This window comes from Ambystoma mexicanum, chromosome 3q (assembly GCF_040938575.1).
Source record: "Ambystoma mexicanum isolate Mex_15411 chromosome 3q, UKY_AmexF1_1, whole genome shotgun sequence".
NCBI lineage: Eukaryota > Metazoa > Chordata > Amphibia > Caudata > Ambystomatidae > Ambystoma > Ambystoma mexicanum.
In genome coordinates, this window is record NC_090926.1 from 886,652,638 (window position 1) to 886,677,390 (window position 24,753).

General features: G+C 49.0%; 1 protein-coding gene and 1 long non-coding RNA gene across 3 annotated transcripts in view; one reads left to right on the plus strand and one right to left on the minus strand.

Annotated features, from left to right (window-relative positions):
• C3QH17orf58 (chromosome 3q C17orf58 homolog) overlaps window positions 1-24,753 on the plus strand; it is a 277,055-nt gene that overhangs the window by 214,660 nt on the left and 37,642 nt on the right. Inside the window, exon 4 of one of the 2 annotated variants that reach the window (XM_069655021.1) lies at window positions 9,679-9,870. The exons of the other annotated variant lie outside the window; for it this stretch is intronic. Within the exon in view, the coding sequence (XP_069511122.1) occupies window positions 9,679-9,870 (192 nt within the window). The remainder of the gene's footprint in view (window positions 1-9,678; window positions 9,871-24,753) is intronic. 2 annotated transcript variants of the gene reach the window in all.
• Window positions 1-24,753, minus strand: part of LOC138583088 (uncharacterized) — a 212,016-nt gene that overhangs the window by 113,446 nt on the left and 73,817 nt on the right. The window lies entirely within an intron of this gene.

A 24,753-nucleotide genomic window follows, 5' to 3' on the forward strand; every position in this document is an offset into this window, starting at 1 on the left:
GGTACTGGGATGTCTGCCTATGAAGAGATGTCTGGTTTCCCTGCGTAGATGGCAGGATCAGGTGTTCCCTTTGTTGTCAACAATAAAGTAATAAAATCAGAACCGTTTGTTGTGATGCGTGTTTCTGTTCATATGCTCTTAATCCTTGTCGCAATATATATACACTGTTGCCAATAAGCCCAGGTTGGCAGGAGCACCTTTATATAGCCTTGATTGTTCATTTAATTGCTGTTTATTGGCAGAGGGATCAGGGTGCATTCCATTTGGAGAGTATGCCCACTGCAGGCTATACATCTACTTCATTGGGAGAAGGGGCACATTAGCTGGAAGGGATCCCCAAGGCTCAGTCTGTACAATGGGGTACATGAGTGGCTTGTAATTGATCATTCCGTGCATTCTGGGGATTTTCATTTGCTAAGAGGGTCATTTTGATGCAGGTGGAAGGGGTGTGGATCATAATTTACTGGCAGAAACAAGTTCTCTACCAACAAATTATGATCTGTGCGAGGAATTGTAGCACATGGCTACAAATGTACCTCCCGGCCAGAGCCCTTCGGTCCTCTGGCTCCAACTCTACGCAAGTCAAACGTTTCTCCAAGCAGAGAGTGGGAGGTATATCCATTTCCTCTGGAACGGCCTCCCTACCCCACTCAGACTTCAGCCGGATCTTCTTAAGTTCCCGGAAACTCCTCAAGACTTTCCTCTTCTCCTCTTCCTTCCCTCTCCCGTGCTAACTCTCCCTCTGCCCCTGCGACTGGGGCCTGGTCCCTTTAGAGTCATATAGGTGCTAGACCAGCCCCTACCACTCCCCCAGAATCCCTTGCCAGCACTCGCCCTCAGGCTCTTTTTTCCAGACTAGCCAAAGCTGGTCCTCCCTGTCCACCGCACCGCATTCATCCTCCCTTCCCTCCTCTTTCCCTGGCACTTGCCGCTTTGGCTCTCCCAGCACTTGCCCAGCACCTTCCCCTGGGCACCCTACTTCTGCACTTCTCCCTCCCCCCGACTCCCTCTGCACTAACCACCTTGTCATGCACTTGCACGGTAGGATTGTCACAAGGCCAATATAACTGTTTTTTGTCGTTCTCCCATGTCCCACCCCTCCCCATGTTCCTCCCTCCCCCATCTTGTCTTGTGGCGCTTGGAAACCTTTGTGTATAGGCGCCATACACATGTCCAATAAAACAAATAAATAGCAGAGGACAGAGTGCAAAGTCTGTTTCTGCCTTCCCCAGCAGCCCAGTGCTGAATCCCTTTGGAGGCTGCCTTTTTTGCACCTGCAGAAACCAGGTACAATCGATAATGTTTCGCTTCAAGGCCACATAACATGCATGTACATGTCAGGTGGCATTTCAAGTGCTGTTGTGAAGGGGTGTAGATAGGCACACAAGCACAAGACTACAGAGATGTCTGCACCGGTATTACACCTCTTGCCAAAAACAATCAAAACAGTATGGAGAAGACTGCACACCCCAATGCACTAGCAGACACAGCCCTCTGTGTGCTATTTCTGGGACAACTATAGGGACCCATAACTAGAACAGGACCAATAATGTGCGTTATAACTCATAGCTCAGTATTTAAGTTTCATCAGAGGGCCCGGGCGGCGCGAAGCCGGAAGACAGAGCCGCAGCCCGCTGCACAGGAGATCGGGACGGGAGGGTCCGTCCTCCTACGCCGCGGCAGACACCCGTCCCCCACGGCGCTGACACAGAGCGGGGACCGGAGGGACTCACCCTGGGAGGCGGTCTGCCGGCACCTCCCAAGCGAAGTCGGCGCGGACCGCGTGAGAGACGCGCCCGACTCAGAGACGGGAGCGCCGGCCTGAATAGGCCACTGGAGAGGTGAGAGCTCGGAGCGGACTCAGAGGCCCCCCGTGGGGGATAGCGGGCTGTCCGCGAGGCGGGCGGCAGCTCTTCCGCCCCCCCCCCACTCCCGTAGTGGGCCTCAGACAACGGGGAGGTGCCCCTACGACTATCACGCGCGGGTCGCGTCCACGGTCTGCCACCACGCGGCGACCGGCGCGCTGCCGGGCGCCCCTCCCATGGCAAGGAAGACACAAAGGGTGCGGAAGGCCCAGAGGACACTGGGTGTGAGGCCCCCGCCGGGGGCTGGCGGGGCGTGTGCCTGCCCAGAGGTGATCCCCCAGGCACAGCGGAGACCCGTGAAAGGAGAGAGAGGCGGCCTATCCCCCCGGATCCCCAACCACACCACCGGAGAGGACTTCGGGCTCAAGCACCACGCTGACCGGGTCCGCGGCCCACCACCACGCGGTGACCAACGCGGCAATCAAGCACCCCTCCCCCCACGAAGGAGGACATAAAGGGCGCGGAAGGCCCTGAGGATACCGGGTGTGAGGCCCCCGCCTGAGGCTGGCAGGGCGTGTGCCCGCCCTTCCACCAGTGGGGCACAGGTGGACCCACGAAGTGACCCGCGAAGTAAACCAGGAGCTCCCCTCAATCAAAGTACACCCAACGGAGAGCCCAGGGGGGGACCGAATGGACTGGCAGAGGAACTTGCAGAAATATTGCTACCGAGACCCAGGCCCCTACGAAAAAGACCCGGTCCAAGTCAGAGGGATGGCCCACTCAGAGGCTGCTGCCCCCTCAACGGAGGCAATGGAAAGGGGCTTTGCGTCCATCTTGCAAGAAATTAGAGACATGCGCTCCGACATTGCCCAGAAGTTTGAAAAGATGGACCAACGGGTTGACAAAGTTGAGGACAGACTCCTACAGGTCGAATCCAATCAAACCTCCTCAACAACCCTAGAGATAGAGACTAATATGAGGTTATCAGCCCTGGAGAAGAAGGAGGAAGAGAGGTCGAGACAAATGGACGATTTTGAGAATAGGGAACGGAGAAACAACCTCAGGTTTTTTGGGGTCCTGGAGGCGGAGGGGGAAACAGAGAGAGAGCTCACCCAAATGGTGCGGAACATAATCGCCCTCCTCTTCGAAGAGGAGATGACCGCTGAACTCACGTTTGATCGGGTACACAGGGCGGGTGGACGAGCAGGGGGTCCTCGATCGATTTTGGTCCGGTTCCACTACTATCTGGAGAAGACACGGGTACTGGAAGCAGCCAGGAGAGCCCAAGAGATTATGTACAACAACTCACAGGTCTCCATCTTTCAAGACCTCTCCGCATACACATTATCCAAACGCAGGATGTGCCGCCGCTCACACAGCTGCTGAAAGAGAAGGGAGTACGATATAGATGGGGCTTCCCCTTCTCCCTAACCTTGGAATACCAGGGCCAACGGACGACGTTGATCACGGAGGAAGACATCAAGGGAGCCATCCAGGACTACGTGGTGGACCCACCCCCCCGAAGTGGGCCATCAGGGCCGGCAACGGGCGGAGCAAGTGGCCCGGGCCCGTCGAGCGAAAGAAGGAAGAAATCCGGGGCACGGAAATTTAGGAAAATGAGCATCACCAGCGAAAGAGGCAGAGCGGAATGACTCGAAGGGATGATCACCAAGGGGTCCCAGCCAGCACTGGCGCGAGAGAGTGGTCTTCTGGGACGACCGAAGTTAGCTAATTACCTACAGGGCGGTAATCCGGGGAACACCGAAAGGCAAGAATGGTGCCAGAATCCTGCTGAACAGCAAGTAAAATGGGGGCAATACCGGGAACGAAATCGGGGGGGGTCATAAGAAGGGGGTTTTGCAATGATCGCCTGGCCGAGAGGGGCAGGCTGGTGGTCCGGCCAAAATGCCAGCAATGGCGGAACTATCTGGCTGGACGCTGGGGCAGGGGGTGGGGGTTTGCGACCAAGTTGGGGCTCGTTTGTTTGGGAAAGGGTTAGGGGGGCAGTTGGGGGTACATTTCAATAGCGTCCAACAGGTGAATCAAGGGGAGCGAGAAGGGAGAATCGATGCGAAGTTGTTGACCAGCAGGGCAGGAAACATTGATTATGGCTGACAGCCGCCCGGCCCTGGGAGTGGGTACCCTGAATGCCTGGGGGCTGAACACCCCCACGAAAAGATCTCTGATTTGTAGAGAGTTCAAGCGGGCGAAACTAGACTTACTGTTTGTGCAAGAAACACACTGGGCAAGGGGGAAGGAGCCCAGGCTGCGGGGGGGAGGAATCGAGGAGGTCTTCCATGCATCCCACAGGACTAAGAAAAGGGGGGTGGCCATATTGATAGGAAGGAACGTAGGGTTTGAGAAGGAGGCGATCTTGAAAGATCCCGAAGGCCGTTACCTGCTGATACGGGGCTCCCTACAGGGGTCCCCCCTTACCCTGGCGGTGGTGTACGGCCCGAATGAGAGCCAGGCCCAATTCTGGGAGGAAACCAGGGACAAGCTTAGACTATTCACTCAGGGCCCGCTGGTGGTGGGGGGTGACTTCAACATGGTCCTGGATCCCTCCATAGATAGGAAGCGGATGGGCCCCCTCAACCCCAGACCCACAGAAGAGGCCATGGCTCAGAGCTTTCGGAGAGTGAATGAGGACCTGGGCCTGATAGATACAATCCCGACCCCCAGAACAGGGATCCCCTCCTTTACTTATTACTCAGCCATACATAATTCGTTTTCCAGGATAGACTACATCTTAACGGACAAAATTCTTCGTCCGTACGTAGCAGGCTACAGGGTAGACCCAGTCCCCTGGTCAGACAACGACATGGCCCGAGTCACCATCGCAATGGGCTGGAATAGGGAAATCAGAGGGCGTTGGAAATGCAACGACGCCCTGTTAAAGGAGGAGGTCATTGCTCAGGAGGTCTTGGACTCCATAACAGAGTTCTTTGAGCTTAATGATAACGGGGAGGTGACCACGTATACGCTCTGGGACGCCTTCAAGGCAACCCTACGAGGAGTCCTGATAAAAATAGGCGCTCTAAAGAAGAGGGAGAGAGAGGCCCAGGAGAAAGCCCTGCGAGAAAAAATAGCCCGTCTCCAACCGGGTGGATCCGTGACACAACCCCTAGATCATGACCGGGTGGCCGCACTGGAGGACTATAGGCTCCAGCTAAAAGATCTCCTCCTACACAAAACGGAGAGGAGTCTTCAAATGGTTAAGCAAAAATATTATGAGAAAGGGGACAAGGCGGACAGGATCCTAGCCTGGAAGTTGAGGGATGTACAGAAAAGCAGGAGGGTGAAGGAGGTGAGGGACGCCCGGGGACTCCTTGGCTGCGACTCGCCCCATATAGGAGAGGCTTTCCGACAATACTACAGAACCCTCTACTCTTCCGAATACGATGGGGACGACACCCAGATAGAAAACTTTCTGAACTCCATACAGATTCCATCCCTCTCCGGGGAGATGACAGAGGGGTTGGAGGACCCGATAACCGAGGATGAGGTGGACAAGGTGATTAGCGGGATGAAGTTGAGCACTACCCCGGGGGAGGACGGCTTCTCCGTTCTCTTTTACAAGAGATTTTGCTCCTCTCTGGCCCCTTACCTAGCGAGGGTCTTCAATGCGGTGCTAGAGGGGGACATCCTCCCAGAATCCATGAAGGGAGCCGTGATAGCGGTCTTGCCCAAAGAGGGAAGGGATCCAGCGGATTGTTCTTCCTATCGCCCCATATCACTATTAAACATTGACGTCAGGATCTTGGCCAAGGTGGTGGGGAGGCGGCTGGAAGGTATAATGCCGAAGTTAGTCCACGGGGACCAGGTGGGCTTTATCAGAGGAAGGCAGGGGTCAGATAACATCCGCAAAACAATAGACCTACTCCACTTCGCTCAGTCGTCGGAATTGGATGCATGTTTCCTTTCCTTGGACTCGGAGAAGGCGGGGTGGAGTGGCGCTACATGGAACTCCTCCTCCGCAGGATGGGCTTTGGAACTCACATCATGCTTTGGATAGCTGCCCTCTATAGAGCCCCTACGGCAAGGGTACAGGTGAATGGGATATTGTCCGAATCATTCCCCCTCTCCCGCGGGACGAGGCAGGGATGCCCACTCTCTCCCCTGATATACGTCCTCACGATGGAGGCGTTGGCAATAGCGGTCAGAGCCCACCCGGATATCAAGGGTATTAAAAGGGGTGAAGTTGAATTCAAGCTCTCCCTGTTTGCGAACGATGTCCTGGCCTACCTGGTGGACCCGGGCTCCTCGCTCCCCCCCTTCCTGGCCCTGGTTTTGGCATTTGGACGCTTTTCTGGCCTAAAAATAAACACTGGGAAATTTGTCATGCTACCAATGAGAACAATAGACCCAGTGCTAGACCCTCTGGACAGGTTTCACGGGATTAAGGTGGGGAAGGTTGCCTAAGGTATCTGGGGGTACTTCTCACCAGGGACCTAACGAACTTGGGAGCAGCTAATTACGACCCCATGATTGCAGTGATCACTTCAGACTTGAGGAGATGGGGGAAGATGATCCTTTCTTGGTACGGCCGAATGACTGCAGTCAAAATGAACGTACTCCCACGGCTCCTGTACCTCTTCACTGCACTCCTGACTAAAGTCCCAGCACAGAGCTTCAGAGATTTACAGAACGGGGTACGAGACTTTGTATGGCAGGGGAAAACCCTGAGAACCGGAAGGGCCACGCTGATTCTGCCAAGGGAGGAGGGGGGATTTGGGCTACCGGACTTCCACCTATACTTCTGCATGACCCAAATGCGTGTCCTCCTGGAGCACATGAAAGAGGGGCTGGGAACGTACTGGTCTTACTTAGAGGACATGGGCGCCCACCCCCTAAAGGTCCGAGACCTCCTATGGGTACCACGCAGGACGATCCCGAAACACCTAAGATCCCATCCGACCCTGGGAGTCCTCTGGGACATCTGGAAAGAGGGTCCCAGCACTGCTCACCTTACCACATGGCCGTCTCCGATGTCCTCTCTCTGGGGCCACCCTATCAACCTGGGAGGGCAGGGGTTCAGGCACTCTCAGATCTGGTCAGATAGGGGACTGGAGTGGGCTGGGCAGATGTTCAGAGAATGCGAATTCATGTCTTATGAGGACTTGAAAGATGCTCTCGGACAAGGATCACTTTCCATCTTCGAATACCTCCGCCTGAAGGGCATCCTTTGCGACCAATCATGGGGCCCAAACCTGAGGAGGCAGTTGACTCCTTTTGAGAAGCTCCTTGACTCAGCGACGTCCAGGTTGGGGGCGGTGTCTAGTGTGTATAAAATACTAAATACCTACAACTTACAAGGAAGAAGGAGCTTCCGCTCGTTCTGGAACGACCTGGCAGGCGAGGAAATCTCTGAGGACGCCTGGGCCAAGATATTCAAGATAGCATTCCACGGGAACCTATTCACCTCAGACATGGAGCATAACTTTAAGATATTACAGGGGTGGCACAGAGACCCTGTAAAATGTTCTCAGGGGTGTCAGCGAGGTGCCCGAGAGGTTGTGGACAGATGGGACCTAGAAGCCACATGTGGTGGTACTGCCCGAAAGTACAGACCTACTGGGAGTCGGTGAGGGGCTGGATAGAGGAAGTAACAGAGGACAGCCTGCCGCTAGATCCCTTAACAATGCTGCTGGGCCTCCCCCCGGAGAAAACGGAGCTTCACCGATATCCAAGGATGTGGGAAACCATGCTGAGAGTGGGCAGGGTAGCCCTGGCCCAGAAATGGAAGAGTCCGGAAGCCCCATCCAAGGAAGACTGGCTGAAAAAAGTAAAAAACATGTTTCTGATGGACAAACTAACTGCCATGGTGAACAATGACACTAGCTCATTCCTCACAGACTGGTACGGGGTGCAGCAATCCTGGGGATGGGATGATCATTGAATTTAAGGGAAGGTGCCCATCCATAAGGGAACGGGTTAAGCCCCGTAAGACAGGACACCATGGATTGGGTCCCCACGACCTGGGGAACGGAGGCATTAAGTCAGCCGAAGACACCGTCACGAATCGCATCGCCCTCGAGGCTCAGGAGACGGAGCCAACACAGGGAGTCTCCCATGAACAAGTCACCGGAATGGACACGGGGAGGGGGGGTGGGAGGGGTTAAGGGGGAGGGGTTACACAGGGAGGGGGGGAAGAGGGGTTGACCAGTTCTTTTTGTTGTTTGTTATATAAAAATGCAAATAAAAACTAAAGTTTTAAAAAAAAAAGATTAACCCTCTTGGGCCTTTTGAGCTCACTACTGGCCTCAGTGAGTCCTTAAATCACACAAATGTAAGAAAGTTAACCAGCCGCCGCTGATAGGTTAACGTTTTTTAAGCTTAGCATCTATCAGCATGGGCCCCAAAATCTTAGTGCCTAGAGGCTCTTAATCTAGCACTGGGTTAGGGTTCTGACTGTTGGGTTTATTCCCAGAGTGAGTCCCCTTTTTCAAGGGCTTGCTGCTCCGTAAGGCTCAGTCCCCTTTTGCCCACCACTCCATTCAGACGCTTACGTAGGTCTAGTCCAAATGCCTTGTCAAGCCTATTACACCAATCCCATCCAACCTTCTGGCATAGAACTTGACCTTCATTGATCTACGGTGAACACCAACTCCACCCGAACCTCTTCCTAGGTGCTGCCTGATAATCATCTCCTGGTGGGATTCCAATAAGGGAACAAAGAAAAGAGCAGCATACCACTAAGCAACTAGTAACTATCCAACAAAGGAGTGTCAGTCGAGAGGGAAATAGCAGAAGGCAGAACAGGTGCATCATGCAGCAGAAAGGGGCAGAAAGCAAGCAACAGGCCAAGTGAAAGTTGGAGGAGAACCATGGTGATGTTCTTTATCCTCAATAAAACATTCTCTTTGTTAATCAACAGTGGTTTAAATGCAGAGCACGTGGAAGTGTAAAGCATTCCTCAATGATGTGGTAATAGCTGTGTTCCCATGGATAGGATCCCACGCATTTAGAACTTGCTTGATCATGCGGTACAGGCGGGCTCAGAACATTGCTCAGAAGGCAGGTAGTAGCCTTTACACGCGTTTCACTTTGTAAAGCACTATTTCTGAGGCCAGGCAATGTCTACATCCTATTGATAGTACAGAAGCCATCAAAAAAGGGATACGTAATAATAATATCATCTGGGAAGGAGCTGTCAGCAGCACCTTTACAGTTTAAAGATGACATGACTCTATGGTGCACATGTTTCAGCTAACAGAAACAGCGCTCAGTAGGAGGCCCCATCCAAGTGAAGAGTGAAAGTAGTGTATCTAATCACTTCATCTTCTAATCTCACTCAACCAATCAGGGAGTCTGGTGATGAGGCGCTTTTCCAGTAGTATGAACTTATAAAATGTCGTTATACTGTTTAGTTTGTGGGGTGATACCTAGTAAGCAGCCCATGTGCAAGCAGATTAGGCTGACTGCGCCCAACACAACCGTCTCCCACAATAGTCGACAGCGGATATGTTCAGGTTAAGTGAAAGAATGTGGCGTTCGTACCCTTGTATTTAGAGCAAGTATTGGGTTTGGTGCAGTCAGGTTTGTGTAATAGCCTCGGGGTAGCGTAGGTTCTCTGGATTATGCTGTACTGGACTTGTCTAAACTGCACAGCTACTTTGCAGTATTTGCTGTGCTCCCATCTGAAACTACATTCATGCGCATAGGGTCTCGATGGTTGGTGTGGAACTTGCTGCACCAGCACTACCTGGCTAGTCTGTCCCCGGCTAAACTTTACTTAGGTAGTAGCTGGTGACTCAAGAGCTATTTGTATTTTATTTCAAATACTGTGAATTAATACTTACAGTTTGTTATGATTGTTCAGACATATTATTTCAGTCATAAACCATAATTCTGTTTCCTCCCATCCAAAAAGTGGTGAATGGAATAGTTCATGATGTGGAAGTGCTTGGACAGGGTGCGCACTTGGTAACCCTCCTAGTGAACAGTGAGGGCCTGTACAAGAGGAGTCGGCTCTATATCACCCCCGATGGCTACTTCTTCAGGATCAAGATCCTCGCTGTGGACACATCGAACTGTCAGAGACCGTGCCCTGATTTTAAACTAGGTAAGGATCAGAACGGCCCTTTTGCCTTTTTTTTTAAATATTAACTCTTATTCAAACAATTTCAACGTTATGTGTAATTCGACAATAAATACAAATGTAAAAAGCAATTTTTTTGCTCCAAACAGCAGGAGAGATATCAGTTGGCGGTACAAAACCTTTGCAGGGCCTCAAAGCTCAGCACAGACTTACAGAAAAGAATCATTGTTACTCACAACGATCATTCATTTGTGAATCTGGCACTGGAAAAGACTCTTTGAGGGAACTGGGAGATAAAGTCCAGGGGACCCTGCCAAGCTAAAACCGATATCTGACCCCTTATGGTGGGGACATGAGGTGGTAAACAAATATGCGTCCCAATTTCCATTCAGCCAGATTAAGCAGCCGCCAGCTAACCAAAAAATAATGAAGGTTATCATGTCAAACAACCCACATCTATGTAGTTAGAAAAAAAACTCAGTTAAAGGAATTGATCACATTAAATTAGAATTGCTTCCATAAGGCATTACATTGCATGATTCTTACCCACTTCTAAGACATATTTTTCTAGTTTCTTTACTCTGTTACATCTCACCACTGAGTCTTTGCAGATTAGTTCTCGCATGAAGGAAGCTAGGTGAGAAACATAGGACTCCGGAGTCTTGAATTAATCTGTCATGTACCTACCATAGGTCATCCTCCATGTGCAATGGGGTGCAGTATCTTGTGGAGGCGTTTCCTTGTGCCACACATAGATGTGCGAGGATTGTCAACCATTTCCCTATTCTGACACCCGAGCCGATTTCCAGACTGATGCAATAACCTTCCTTGACGAAAGGGAAACAGTGTGCATGACCATCCTTTCTGAGGCTTTAAGGTTCTGTACGAGGATTCCTTGCCTCAACAACCAGAGTTATGGAGAAGTTGGCATTTTTATGGTTTTATGTATTTTGTAAATACTTTGGTCGATACGGCATGAATGTTGGGGTATGAACAGAGTAAGTGACCCAAAGTCTCTGGTTTGTCAAAGCACCATCAACCATTTAGAGAATCTCTGATCCCCAATCTAAGCAAGAGTGTGTGTTGCCGGGCTGATATAGGTGTTTCAATGGGAAGTCCATATTCTTGACAGAGTAGGAGATGTCTGGGATAAAATCAGAATATGTTACATCCTCCTGTACATCTCCATCCATGCTTTCACCATAGATGTTGGTCTAGCTATATTGTCAGTTTGCAACATGTAGTATAGTACATTTTCGGATATTGATGTGGGTTGCAAATGTTTTCTACTCAGGTTGTAGTTTGCAGGAAGCCATCAAAAAGCCTAATTTACTCTTTCTGAGAGTAAGTGCATTAGCATTATCAAGTTGATCAGATGCTGACAAAGTCTCACTTTAGACAGTAAGATGATGAATGAGGCTGCATTAGAAGCCTCGAGGAGGCCCACATTTTACCACTGTCTGAGTTCCCTGTTTCATCACAAATCCCTATGCTTGAGTCTCTAAATAACCCTGGGAGCTGTTTATCGGTAGAAGATGGTGGAGGTGTTCAAAGTGCACCCCCACTGCCTCGGTATGGAGGGCCAAAACTGCAGGGTGAACCCTATAGTAGGACTTTGATGTGAGTAGGTGTTGACCATAGCAGGGATAACACTCACGCAAGACTGTATTGTGCCATCAGTGCTTCCTCAATTGCTTTACATGCTGGTCTATCTGGCAGGGCCACTCACCCCTTGCCAGTATCTGGCTGAGCTGCCCTGTGGTATGCCCAGTAATCAGGAAATGCCAGCCATCCATTAGGCCTCAGTCCTTTGAAGCTATTCAGGTTTAATCTGGTCTATTTGTGCTGCCATACAGTTAGCATAAGTGAGCCTCTAGGTTCCAGAAATCTGGATCGGGATACAGATATGATGAAGCGAGCCTCTAGGTTCTTGAAATCTGCATCGGGATACAGATATGCTGAAGTGACCCTCTAGGTTCTTGAAATCTGGATCGGGATACAGATATGCTGAAGTGAGCCTCTAGGTTTGCTCTAACTTTGAAATCTGGTTCAGGAGTATTTCTGAGAAGTAGAGATGTTTTGGATGGGAATTCATCTTGATTGTATCAATTTCTCATAGATAACTATAGGGAAATAATTCATAGTAAAGACTTCATTGAGCCTGTTAGCAACCCAGATGGAAGGATGGAGCATTCAGGTATGTGAGAGAACCGTTTTGGGTGGGTAAAGAACCTGTCTAATCTGATGAATGAGGGGCAGAGAAAACCCCACCTCTTCTGGAGGGACTAGAAAGCAAAGCATGTCTAGTTTGAGTGATGGGAACTGTGGATGTGGCTCAAGACTTGGAGTTATATATGTGATTGCTGACTGAAGAAAACTTTATGAACTATACAGCAGAGAAGGAAAACAAACAATCTCACCCCCAGAAATATGCCAATAGGTTGGACTGGAAATAGAAACCATGAGATCCACTTAGAGTGATCGAATGAGGGCCGGCTAGATAGAGGGGATAAGGTAATTGGAATTTTTAATGTTGGGCTAGTCCTGCCCCCATATCACTCCTTAGCACCCCAACCCTGTTTGCCAGCCTGCCCAACCATGTTCTGTAGTTGCCAACAGAAGAGAGATTGAGATACATCCAATGTGGTAGTCATGATGGATCATCCTCCATAAGTGTGTGCAATGAGCATCTGAACAGTGGGGTGCCTTCACCATTTTCACAAGGCATTCCAGTGAGGGAGGGAAGTCCTTGGGCCTCCTCTCGCAACACACTTTCCAGAGAAACATGGGTGTCAAGGAAGTGCCTTTACTATGAGGCCTTTAGGGGAGCTTGGCATCACTGGGGTTGAGGAGGGGGGAACGTTATGATGAGGACTCTACTCTGGTCTTCAATATTGATCCAGAAAGTAGGCAAAGCGTTCTCTACAATTGTTGAAGCTGTGCCACACATGATGGCATTGGAAGCAAAATATTGCAGGCAACTTCAGGTAATATTGGAGCGACAAACCGTTCAGAGTGCAAAGACCTTGTGAGCATTCTCCTGCATTTGATGACTTTGCTGAATAGTCATTGAAGCACTTTAGAGAGATTCCAGACAAAATGTCATCCCTTGGAGGACTCTGAATGCTCTCATAGTTACTTTATGTTTGTCATTCCGAATCTCCATTATGATGGCTCTCGGACATTTCCCTTTGTAATAATGGGGCTGTTCACATCGACTCTTTTGAACCCATTCCTAAAATGGGCCTTAATAAAGGCGATGGCATCTTGACCCTGTTCTCCCTCATGGAGGCTGATTAATTAGAGGCTTTTCCTCTTAGCTAGATTTTCCTGAATGTCTGTGATTCACTGGATTTATCTAACTCCTGTGTCAAGCTCATGCTTCAAAGTTTCATAAATGCCCTCAGTCCCATAGATACAATGTTTATTGTCCTCAATGATTTTCCCTTTAAGTTCCTTGATCGTGTGGTCCATTTCAGTAGCATTCTTCACTGATATCTTGAGACTGTCATTCTTTTGTTGCATCTCTTCGATAAGCTTGCTCAGTTGATTTTTGTTGAGCCGGCATTGTAGGCTGCAGGAGAGATTTCTTGAGTTTGACTTTCTGTTCACCCAAAATGGCTATATAAGGGAGGAGGGCGGAGGATTGCCATTTGGCAAGGGTGAGAAAGCGTGGATCTTGTGACTTTCATTAAATATACATTGATGGGGGTCATTCTCAATAAGATAGATGGTGGGCTTATGACCAGATCCCCCTCTCCCTAAACTCACTGGCAAAAGCATAGTGTACACCTGTACCTTGCTGAATCAGTAGCCTGATCTACAGCCCCTGCTACCCTGTGGCACGGAGCAGGCTCAGACCGAAGGTGCCCTCTTGAAAGCTTCAGCGACTGCCAAGTCACTACAGCACAGGGGCTGCATATAAGGTATGCACCTTCTTTCCAAATTCCCATAACTATGAGTATGAATCTAATGAATGACTAAATTATATGCTCTTGGAATGTAGCTTACTTCAGAATGAGCGATTAAAGCATTTTAAGTGGATTTATTAAAGATTTAAGGATCTCGCCATTGGCGCTCCTTTGGGGTCGTGGTTTAAGGATCTCGCCATTGGCGCTCCTTTGGGGTCGTGGTTTTTAATCACTTCCAACTGTCAATATTGATTGCACTTTACAGTTTTCTTTTGAAAATGTATGTATTACGTTTTTTATTGACCTATTGAGTTTTAATCAATTATAGTAGATTGTTGAGAAAGGATGACTGGCTATCTAAATTGAATTTTATGTGTGTTTGTGATATATTTAAAAAAAATGTATTGTAAATTGTATTTTATTACTTATTCATCGTGTTTATATTCGTTAAGGTTTTAATGTTTAAACCATGTAACACAATAATGAAATAAAGAATAAATATGAGTATTACTGTCCTGTTCGTAAGCTAAACTTTAAACATAAGCCTGAGTTAGGATATGGTGGATGGTATCTCATAATTAGCCAAGCGGGCCTCATTACGAGTGTGGCGGTCTGGAATTGAGGGTGCTGGTAGCAACGTACCGGCACCCATTTCTGACAGCCACACTACAAGTCTGCGGGCGGGGGCCATTGCACCAAGGCAGGTCTGACCTGCCGGGTGTAACGGCACCCGCCCGCAGAGTTTTCACAGAAGCACCGGCACCATTGGCAACAGTGCCGGTGCTTCCGTATCCCCACTCTCATGGAGTCCTATGGGGCTCCATGGGAATGGGGATTAAAATTTACTGGTGCCTGACCTCCCGATCCACCTGAACTTGTAATGTCCCGGTGGCACCAGGATATGAGGCACCAGTAAAGTGTTGCGAGTACTGCAAGGTAGTAACTCCACAGGAAAGGGTCCTGGGAACATGAATCGAAAGGCACACCCTTTCCAAACGGACTAGCCTCCCACTAGGATGCTGCATACCAAAATGGCCTTTGATGCCATTGACAAGTGAAGGGGGTGAGATTAGTGTAGACAGAGGAAGCTCAGATCAGCTGTAGGGTGGTTCCACCATCTTGACTTCTCTCTGTATCTCTCTTCCTTTCATGTCACCTCTACTCCTTTTACACAAACCGCTTTGGGTGTAATGTCAGAATGCCAAGTCTTTATTCCTAAAACAGGGATTGTTTGACCCTAAAAAAAACATGGACCCTAAAAGCAAGCTTGCTTTTTTCCAATTACATGGAGTCTTTTGATTTTAAAAGAGGGGAATCTCCTACTCTTCTCAGATTCACTAAACACTTTGCAACTAAGGAAGCATTTTGTGAAAGGCACTCACAGCACCTGAGGGCTAAGGCAGACAGTATTTCTGCATTTCCCACTGTCAAACTGCTGAAAGCCGTGATTCGAGCCTGTTCGACTGCATTGAACCATCAGGACCCTTCGGAACTGCCTTTGGCACTCACCCACTCTTCAAGCCGCTGCACTGCACGTTCAAACCAGTCCGCTGCCTCACCGCACCGCGCTAGGACAGCACGTAATTGCCTCAGGTCAAACTGAAATAACCACGTTGCATCTGTCTCCTTCAAACCGCTGTTTAACCTGGCAGCATTTTTGCTGCTGATATTCATTGCAGGTTGAACCGCAAGGCATAAATTAGTTTTCAAAAATATATTAGCAAAGTTTGCTAATTAAACGTTTCTTTATTAGCAAACATACATATTTAATTAGCTATTTTGTACTCATATTTTTAATGTCACCAGAAGTTATTTGTACCCAAGACATAAAATGAGCAACAAGACAGCATTTTTGTGTACTGCTGAAGTGAGACAAATATTGAGATGAGTGTGTGTAAAATGTAAAGGTTAGCTGCATGAATTTACACAAATATTGGTAGGATAAAAAAAGCTCTGAAAACAACAGGTTTTCAGTGCAAGGCTCCGTGCAGCTGCTCCAGTCAGTGTTGCACAGGGTGGTGTCTGTATGTTGTATGATCCACACGCTTGGTCCATCATTTGCTCTGTAAGAAGAAGTTTGAATGTTTCATAAATCAAAAGGTTCGCAATGTTAAAGCAAAGTCATAGCCTGAGACTAAGGGGCCGATTCATGGAACAAATGTGCGCCGAAAATCGTGGCGCAAGGTGGTGCAAGCGTGAAAAAGCATGCGATCCATGGAAGGCCCTGCGCGTGTTTACCCCGGGATGTGCGCCAAATCCGTGCGTGGCGCACAGGGGCGCACACATCATTGCAACATCCTGAACGCAGTGCGCGACACGCACAGCGAAAGCGTACAACGTTAGTGCACACACCAAAAAGTGGGCGGAACAGGGGGCGGAACACGCGGAATGGGGAACCACACGTGAAAAAGAAGGCGTAACTGGGGAAGTACTGCAGGGAAATACACAGAATGCCCACACACACACAAAGAACACGTACTCATGGAATTGAATACGGGATACCCGCGCATGGCAAAAGACGCGCACAGGCGTCAACACGTCCGGCACACGAAGGCAGGCGGAAGCGTCCCCGCACACAGTATAAAAGTGCGCGCAAACTACAAACACGTATATACAGCTACGATGAATGCCCCATTTGTCGCAGCACTGATCGTGGGACACCGCAGGGGCAGTAGAATAGCCAGGCCCCGCATTTTCTTGCCCCGGTCCAGCCTTTTTGGGATGCCTAACGACCGGGTCTATGGCAGGTATAGGTTTCCACCTCGTCAGGGAGTGGGAAGATGACCTTACATCACCCACCCTGTGCTTCCAAGCACAGGGTGGGTGATGTAAGGTCATCTTCCCACTCCCTGACGAGGTGAAGGTGCTCAATGTCCTGCATTTTTTGGCCACTGGGTCATTTCAGCAGACAACTGCCATAGTCTGGGGTGTCTCACAGGCCACGCAGTCACGCTGCCTACACCAGGTGTTGGCAATCATGACTGCGCGCCCCTCAGTCCGCAGGCACATATACATGCCCAGAACACCCGCAGAAAGGCAGGCCGTGGTCCAGGACTTTTACAGGGTGGCACACTTCCCCAAAGCGCCCGGTGCCATAGATTGCACCCATGTGGCCCTACGTCCACCTAGGGCCACTGAGCACATCTATCGAAACTGCAAGCACTGTGTCATGATTCCTGCCCCTCATGTCCCCAGCCCTCCAAGATGTCAGGCTGGAGCCAGGCCACGATCACCTACATTTTGTTTTTAAAAATAATTTTTTTTTATTGATTTAAGATTGCCAGAATCTCCGCATCACGGTATAACACCTTTTTCCTTTACTAGCATGACAGAATCAGAGGTCCTAGCGATTATTGAGGGCCTAAAACCTACATCATGCAAAGGAGACATCTTTCCCACTTCACTTTTCAAGGAATTCGCTAGCTCCCTTAACCTATGGGTAACAGAACTTGTCAATAGCTCCTTTCAGGAAGCTGCTGTTCCTGTTGGCATAAAGGAGGCATGGATCACCCCTCTACTTAAGAAGGACAATCTCAATCCTTTGCTACCTGAGAACTATCGTCCCATCACAAATGTTCCCTTTATACTTAAAATACTGGACAAAATAGCCTATACCCAGCTGGAGAAATTTGTCGAAAATAACAACATTCTTGCCAGGGAACAGTCCGGTTTCAGAGCCAACCATGGAACAGAGACGGCGTTATTAGATCTTAAGGCCAATATAACAGAGATACTTGAGGAGGGTAATTCTGCTTTACTGCTCCTACTGGATCTCTCCTCTGCGTTCGACTTGGTCGACCATGAATTACTTGCTGATAGACTCCAAAAAACCGGCCTATGCTCTCCTGAAGCGGTACGGTGGCTAAAATCTTTCCTGGGTCCTAGGAATGCATATGTTGTGAAGGGATCTTTTAAATCTCAAAACATTCCTGTGACCTGTGGTGTCCCCCAGGGATCCTGCTTATCCCCACTACTTTTTAATATTTACATCAAATGCCTATGTGATTTGCTGAAATCAATGCGCATACAATTTTCTAACTACGCCGACGACACGCAGATAGTGATTAAACTATCTGGTGTCTACAGGGATGATTTGGCTACTGTAAATGAAATTTATGATACCATTCAAAAATGGATGGCTCTTAACTCTCTCGCACTCAACGATAAAAAAACAGAGTTGCTGGTTATCAGTACACCTTTTAGGCATAAAAACATGGACACAGACTATACTGCCTTCGTAATTGGCAGCAACAACATTCATGTATCAGATTCTGTAAAAACGTTGGGAGTATATTTTGATACTTATCTTACATTTCAGAAGCACGTATCCTACCTCAAGTCATCTTGCAGTTTTTTCACACATCTCTTATGGCAAATAAGACCATATCTGTCCGGAGCTAATAGAGCATCCATTGCAGCAGCCATAGTTAACACCAAGCTGGACTACTGCAACAGCCTCCTGATAGGCACCTCAAAAAGAAACATTAGGAGTCTCCAAACTATACAGAACGGAGCTGTTGGAGCTGTATGTGGCCTAAGTCGCCAAACTCACATCTCAGAACATCGAAGAAAGTTACACTGGCTCTCTATTGAGCAGCGGCTTAAATTCAAAGGACTAGTTATAGTTTTTAAATGTCTTTCAGGCAAAGCCCCGGAATATCTAAAAACTAGGCTACAGACAGCGATTCCAAAGCGTACGCTACGCTCAAACAGTCTCTTGCTATTGGCACAACCACGTACCCTTCTGAAGAAAGTGGGTGAAGCAAGCTTTGGGGCTTGGGGCCCTAAGAACTGGAACATAATCCCTCTCCACCTCAAACAGTCCACCACACTGCAACAATTCAGAAAACGTCTTAAGACCTTTCTTTTTGATGTCTAATCGCCATCTTATGCCCTAAGATCTCTGGCTATCTCTCAGGACGTGTTAGTCGCCATCGCGGCTATTTCTCTTCCCCTTCTTTTTCAATTTATGTTATTTGTTTGTTATGTTATGTAAGCTCCCTGAGACCTTTGGGTGAGTGATTGCGCTATATAAGAAACTCTTTAGTTAGTTAGTTAGTTAGATTTATTCACACATCAAACAATACAAACCAAACAAGCAGTGCAACGTTCAAACGCTTCGTACTTCCCATTCCCTCCCCCCTTCACGAGTCTGTTAGTTTTAATCTTCTGTTTCTGCGACCTGTGGTACAGTCTCCCCTTCCATAGCGTCTGCCGGGCCCTCAATTGACCCAAACAGCTCGGCTATCATTAGTTTCCAGGCCATCAGGGACTCCGTCTCCTCCTCCCCCCCTGCATTACTAGCCTCTTGCCACACCATGGTTTCTGCCTCCGGCCATTTTTGGAAATCTCTACACCACACCTCCACATTTGGCATATGGCAGGTCTTCCAACCCATGGCAATTCTCCTTTTTGCAAGCACATAAGTCAGGTCCTTCAGTTTGCTCACATGCTTAAGCTTCCGTGATCTTGGGAACCCCCCCCCCAACAAACAGGCCCACACTGTGTCGACTACGATCGTAACTCCTTTTTTTCCAGGTTTCTCTTTTACTGCGCTCCAAAAACGTTCTATGACCAGGCATGACCAAAACATACGAACCATGCTCGCGTTCTCCTCATCGCATTTGGAGCATGCTTGCCGTCCTGCATTCTCAAACCTCGATATCTTCCAAGGTGTCATGTATGCCCTATGCATAATATATAGTTGTATCTGTTTCAGTCTCGCATTTCTAGACACCTTCTTCCTGCACCCGTTCCCACATCCCATCCTCCATCGGGACACCAACTTCCGTTTCCCAGTCCTTCCTCAACTGCGTAACTTCCTTCCCCACTTTAGACATCAACATTTCGTATATTCTAGAAATCTCATGGCCCCCTTCTGCTATATCATATATCATATCTGTGGCGGCATCTGGTTCCTCCTCCAACACTGTTTGCGGCCATATTCTCTTAATTCGCTGCACCATATTGTGATATGTAATGTACTGGCCCTTGTGCAACCCGGTTTCTTCTTGCATTTCCTTGAAGGTGATACTAGAGCCCTCCTGCCAGATGTCTCCCATTGTTGCCACCCCAACCGGTTCCCAGTGGCTCCTGATTGTCATTCTTAGCTGCACATCTGCCCCGTAAATACAACCAATGGCACCTGCGGAGAGCATGGGGACGGGCTCTCCATCATCTGGCATGCCCTATGCCTTATCTTCCACCCGAGTAACAGCATCTTAGGGCGCCCCATCATTTCCGCCCTGGGTACCCACATTATTTCTTTTAAGTAAAATGGTGCAGAATCTCGCCCAAACAGCCTGGATTCCGAGGTTTCTTCATCTGAAAGCCATTTGGCGACATATTGCAATTGGCTAGCCACATAATACACCTCATAATTGGGCAGTTTTATCCCTCCTTCGTCATGGAAATTCTGTAACTTCCATAACGGCACTCTATTCCGCATGCCATGCCACAAAAAATCCCTACACATGCTATTCAGTTTAGTGTAGAACCTCTTAGGGATCAGGTACGGTATATTCCCAAAATAGTGTAGAAGCCTTGGCAGAACTACCATCTTGAGCATTGCTCCCCGGCCCATCATTGCTAAGGTTAACCTGGCCCAGAATTGCATGCACTTCTCAATTTTTGCAATAGCTACCTCTGTGTTGCAACTATGCTCCTCTACCACATTATGGTATATATTGATCCCCAGATACCGAAATGTACTGACCGCCCACGGTACTTGCAGTACAGGCAATCGCTCCGCTGGGATCCCTATGTACCTCCCCAATGGAACATACTGGACTTCTGGAGGTTCACCGCGATGCCGGACAACCCTGCGAATCTCTCCATTACTTCTAAGATGTACTGGAGGTTCTCTTCTTGGTATCGCAAGTACAGTAACATGTCATCAGCGTATAGGGAAATCAGATGTCTCTCCCCTTTTACCTCGATGCCTATGCTGTCATATTGCTGTCTCAAGTATATTGCAAGAGGTTCCAGGGCCAATATGTAGAGCATTGGGGACCACAGACATCCCTGCCTGGTACCCCTGCTAAGCTGCCATCTCCCCGATATCACAGATCCTGTCTTAACCATAGGCAGTGGTTCGCTATACAATATCTTCGCCCACCTTACATATCCAGGCCCTAGCCCATAACACTCCAGGGCCGCAAGCAGCCATGGCCATTTAACTGAATCAAAGGCCTTTATTGCGTCCAAAGACACGATCGCCATATCCTCATCATTTTCGCCTCTATGGAGCCGTCTATGATTGTTGGTAATATTTCTGTTTGGGACTTAGCCCATCTGATCTGGGTGGATTAGTTTGCCAATGACCTTCTTCAGTCTATTTGCTAGGACAGCAGTCAATATCTTGCTGTCTTGATTCAGCATCGACAAGGGTCTGTAGGAGCTGCTGCTGTGCCCCGGCTTATTGGGCTTGGAGAGTGGAATTATGACGGCCTCTCTCAATGATTCGGGTAAGCTTCCTGTCTCAAATGCTTCGTTTAGCATTTCTAGCAATGGGGGAAGGACCTCTTCTATGTACACTTTATAAAACTCGCTTGGGAGTCCATCGGTCCCAGGGGTCTTTCTAGTAGGCAACTGCTTCACCACCTCCCACAACTCTTTTGGGGCATTGGTGCATCTAGTTCCTCCCTCTCTTCCTCGCTTATCTTTGGCAATCCTATGTCCTCCAGCGTTTCTCTCATCATTGCGTGACTACTTTCGCCATCATCTCCAGATAATACCCTATAATAGTCCATAACTGCTTCATTGACTCCCTCTTGGGTGTCTGCTACGCTACCGTCCTCTCTCTCTATGGTCCTGATTGTGACTCTGGGATTCTCGCTCTTATATAACCACACCAGAAGTCTCCCCGGCTTATCACCCCCTGCATGCTGTCTCTCTACATATTTTTTATAATTAAGGTTACATAATCTGTCCGAATGTTCTACACATTTCTGCCGTAGCTTGAGTGTCAATTCCACCCTCTCTGCTATATCATCCCCGCCCCTCAAAGCCTCCTCCAATTTCTCCTCCGTCTCCTGTAGGTCAGCTAGGATCCCACCTTGCAGGCCCCTGGATTTTGCTATAGCTACTCCCCTCATCACCACTTTAAAGGCCTCCCATAGTGTTCCTGCCGAGTCCACACTCCCGGTGTTCGTTTCAAAATAATTTACAATCTCCTCCCTCAGGTCCTCTCTAAAGAAGGGGTCTCTCAGCGCTTCCGCTCGTAGACGCCATGTCGGGATCCTCGCTCTCGGGGGGCAGTATTGCCATTCGAGAATCAAGGGCGAGTGATCCGAAAAGACCCTAGCCTTGTACTCTATTTGCGTGATCTCCGCTATCGTTTCAGGTGAGGTAAAGACATAGGGCCTCATTACACGGACGGCGGTAAGGGTTAATGGTCACCGTTAATGGTACCGGTGACCGTTAACCCTTACCGCCTTACTACGAGGTCCCTTTGCGGGTTGGAGAATTTAACGCCTGCTTTTTGCAGGCGTTAAAAACCAACCCGCAAAGAGACCAGGGAGCTAATTACGGTACCGCAATTTGCGGTGCCATAATTAGCACCTTCCCCATTCCCATTATGCCCTATAGGGCAAAAATGGGAATGGGGAAGGGCAATGGGGGAAGAGGGAATTACCACCCCACCAACTTTGGAATAGGGCGATAATTCCCCTTTCCACCAAGGCGGTGCCGGTATTTTACCATGGCTAATAGCACCTTGGTCCACCGCCGTCCGTGTAATGAGGCCCATAGTCTAACCTCGTGGATAACTGTTGTGGGGCAGAGTAGTGTGAGTATTGCCTCTCCTGGGGGTGTCTCACTCTCCATGCATCTTCCAAGCCAAAGTCCATCAGCAATGCCTGTAACGCCTTAGCAGCAGGAGCCGGTCTATCCATCTTCCCATCCGATCTGTCCACCCTTGGATTTAGTATGCAGTTGAAGTCCCCTCCCCAGATCACTGCGCTTCCCACACATGCGCTCAAATTAGTACACAATGTTCTAATGTACGCCGCTGTGTTCTGGTTCGGGGAGTAAGTATTGACTATACTTATCTCCCTATTTTCCACCAGTCCCCTCAATACCACCATCCTCCCATCTGTCTCAGCTATCACTTGCAAACGCTGAAAGGGGACATGTGGCACCACCCAAATAAGCACTCCTCTCGCATAAGCAGAGTATGATGAGCCCACCATCACTCCCTTCCATTTCCCAGCTATCTTATCCATTCTATCTCACGTGAGGTGGATTTCCTGCAGCAATGCAATATCTATTTTTTGCCTACGCAGGTACAACATAACTTTGTTCCTCTTTAAGTAACTGTTGAGCCTCCGTACATTCCATGTAACTATTTTAAGGTCTCCCATGGTCTATTCAAATTCCATTCCACCTCCCACAGGTGCGGTCTGCCTCTAAGTTCCATTCCAGTCCGTATAGACTCGTTCCCCAACTTTAAACTCCCCTTTACTAAAAACACCCCAAACTCCCCCTTTCCCTCCCCTCCCACCCCCCATCCCTGCCCCAACATGACTCCCCTTAACTGTTGCCCAGCTCCATCCCTGGATCTTAGGCTCCCCCGCATCTAGCCCTTTCCGGCCCTCGCCTGTACTCGAAGCTCCATAGGGTGAGGCCGCCCTAGTGGCTAGCCTACTACTACTACAACTATAATTCGGGGGGGTAGGTTGCTTCGCCCAGCCACTCCTATTTGCTTCAGTTTAACTACGCACAGCTACACAATTTACGCATGTATACTTATTGCTCTATTCCAGTCCTTAAAGTTCGTTCCAGCCAGTGGTATCTTAACAAAATATTAGCCATACTTAGTCGCACCCAGCAGTATCAATCTTCATCTATGCACCACTGAGGTGCTCACGCTGCGCCTTATTAGCATGCACACAGTGTACCAGTCATTTATGATGTTCCTCTCGCATCTGCTCTCTGTCTTGTTCCGGGCAACCCTGCAGGTTCAGCCATGTTGTTGCTTCTTCTGGAGAATCAAAAAAATGCATTTTACTCTTGTGCACCACCTTCAATCTCGCAGGGTACAGAAGCATGTATTTTACGCCGGCCGCTCTTAGCCTCCTTTTGATTGTCACATAGCTGTACCATTGCCTTTGGACCAGCATTGTATAGTCAGGATACGCCGTGACGGTGCTTGAAGCCTTTTCAATCATCCCTCCTTTTCGAAAGTAATCCAGTATCTTCTCGCGATCTCTATAATTCAGTATTTTGGCGATGATTGCTCGGGGAGGGCCCCGGGCCTAGGCTTCCTCATAAGAGCTCTGTGTGCGGGCTCCACTGCAAATCCCTGCGAGAGTTTTTCAGCCCCTATTTCTTGTAAGAGTAGATTCTCAATGTAGTCTGTCGGGTCCTGTCCTTCCTCTCCCTCCGGCAGTCCCACCACGCGGATATTGTTCCTTCTCGCTCTCCTTTCCGCCTCCTCCACCCGAGTCTCCAGGTTAGCTATCTGTTTTTTGAGTACGTGGATCTCCTTTGCGTTGCTAGTGCTGGTGTCCGTATTGGTTTTCACCATGCTTTCCAAGCTGCTCGTTCTCTCCGCCAGCCCCCTAACGTCTTGCCTCAGCAGGGTAATTTCTATACCTACTGCATCTATTTTAGCCTCCAGGGAAGTGCGCAGGTCTGACATCGCTGTCCCCCATGAGTCTCGCAGCTCCGTTATGGCCGCTAGTATCTGGTGATTGTCAGTAACTGCGGCACTCTCCCCCGGTGCTATCAAGCCTTTAGGCGTTATGGCCGCTGGAGATTGTTGCCTTTTTGCTAATGCCTCCATCGTGGATTGCTTGTTCTAGTTTTTGCTCACGGCCCCTCGCCCCGACATCTTGCAGCCTCAGTTATACACCCAAGGTTGTCTGGCCTCAGATGTGCAGTCCTGCTTATCTGTATAAGCTCGGCACCAGTGTACCTCCTCGGGTGTGAGGCAGCCGTCCTAGAGGTGCCCTGGCGTTAGCTTTTGTATACTGAGCTCCAACTTCAGAGTGGG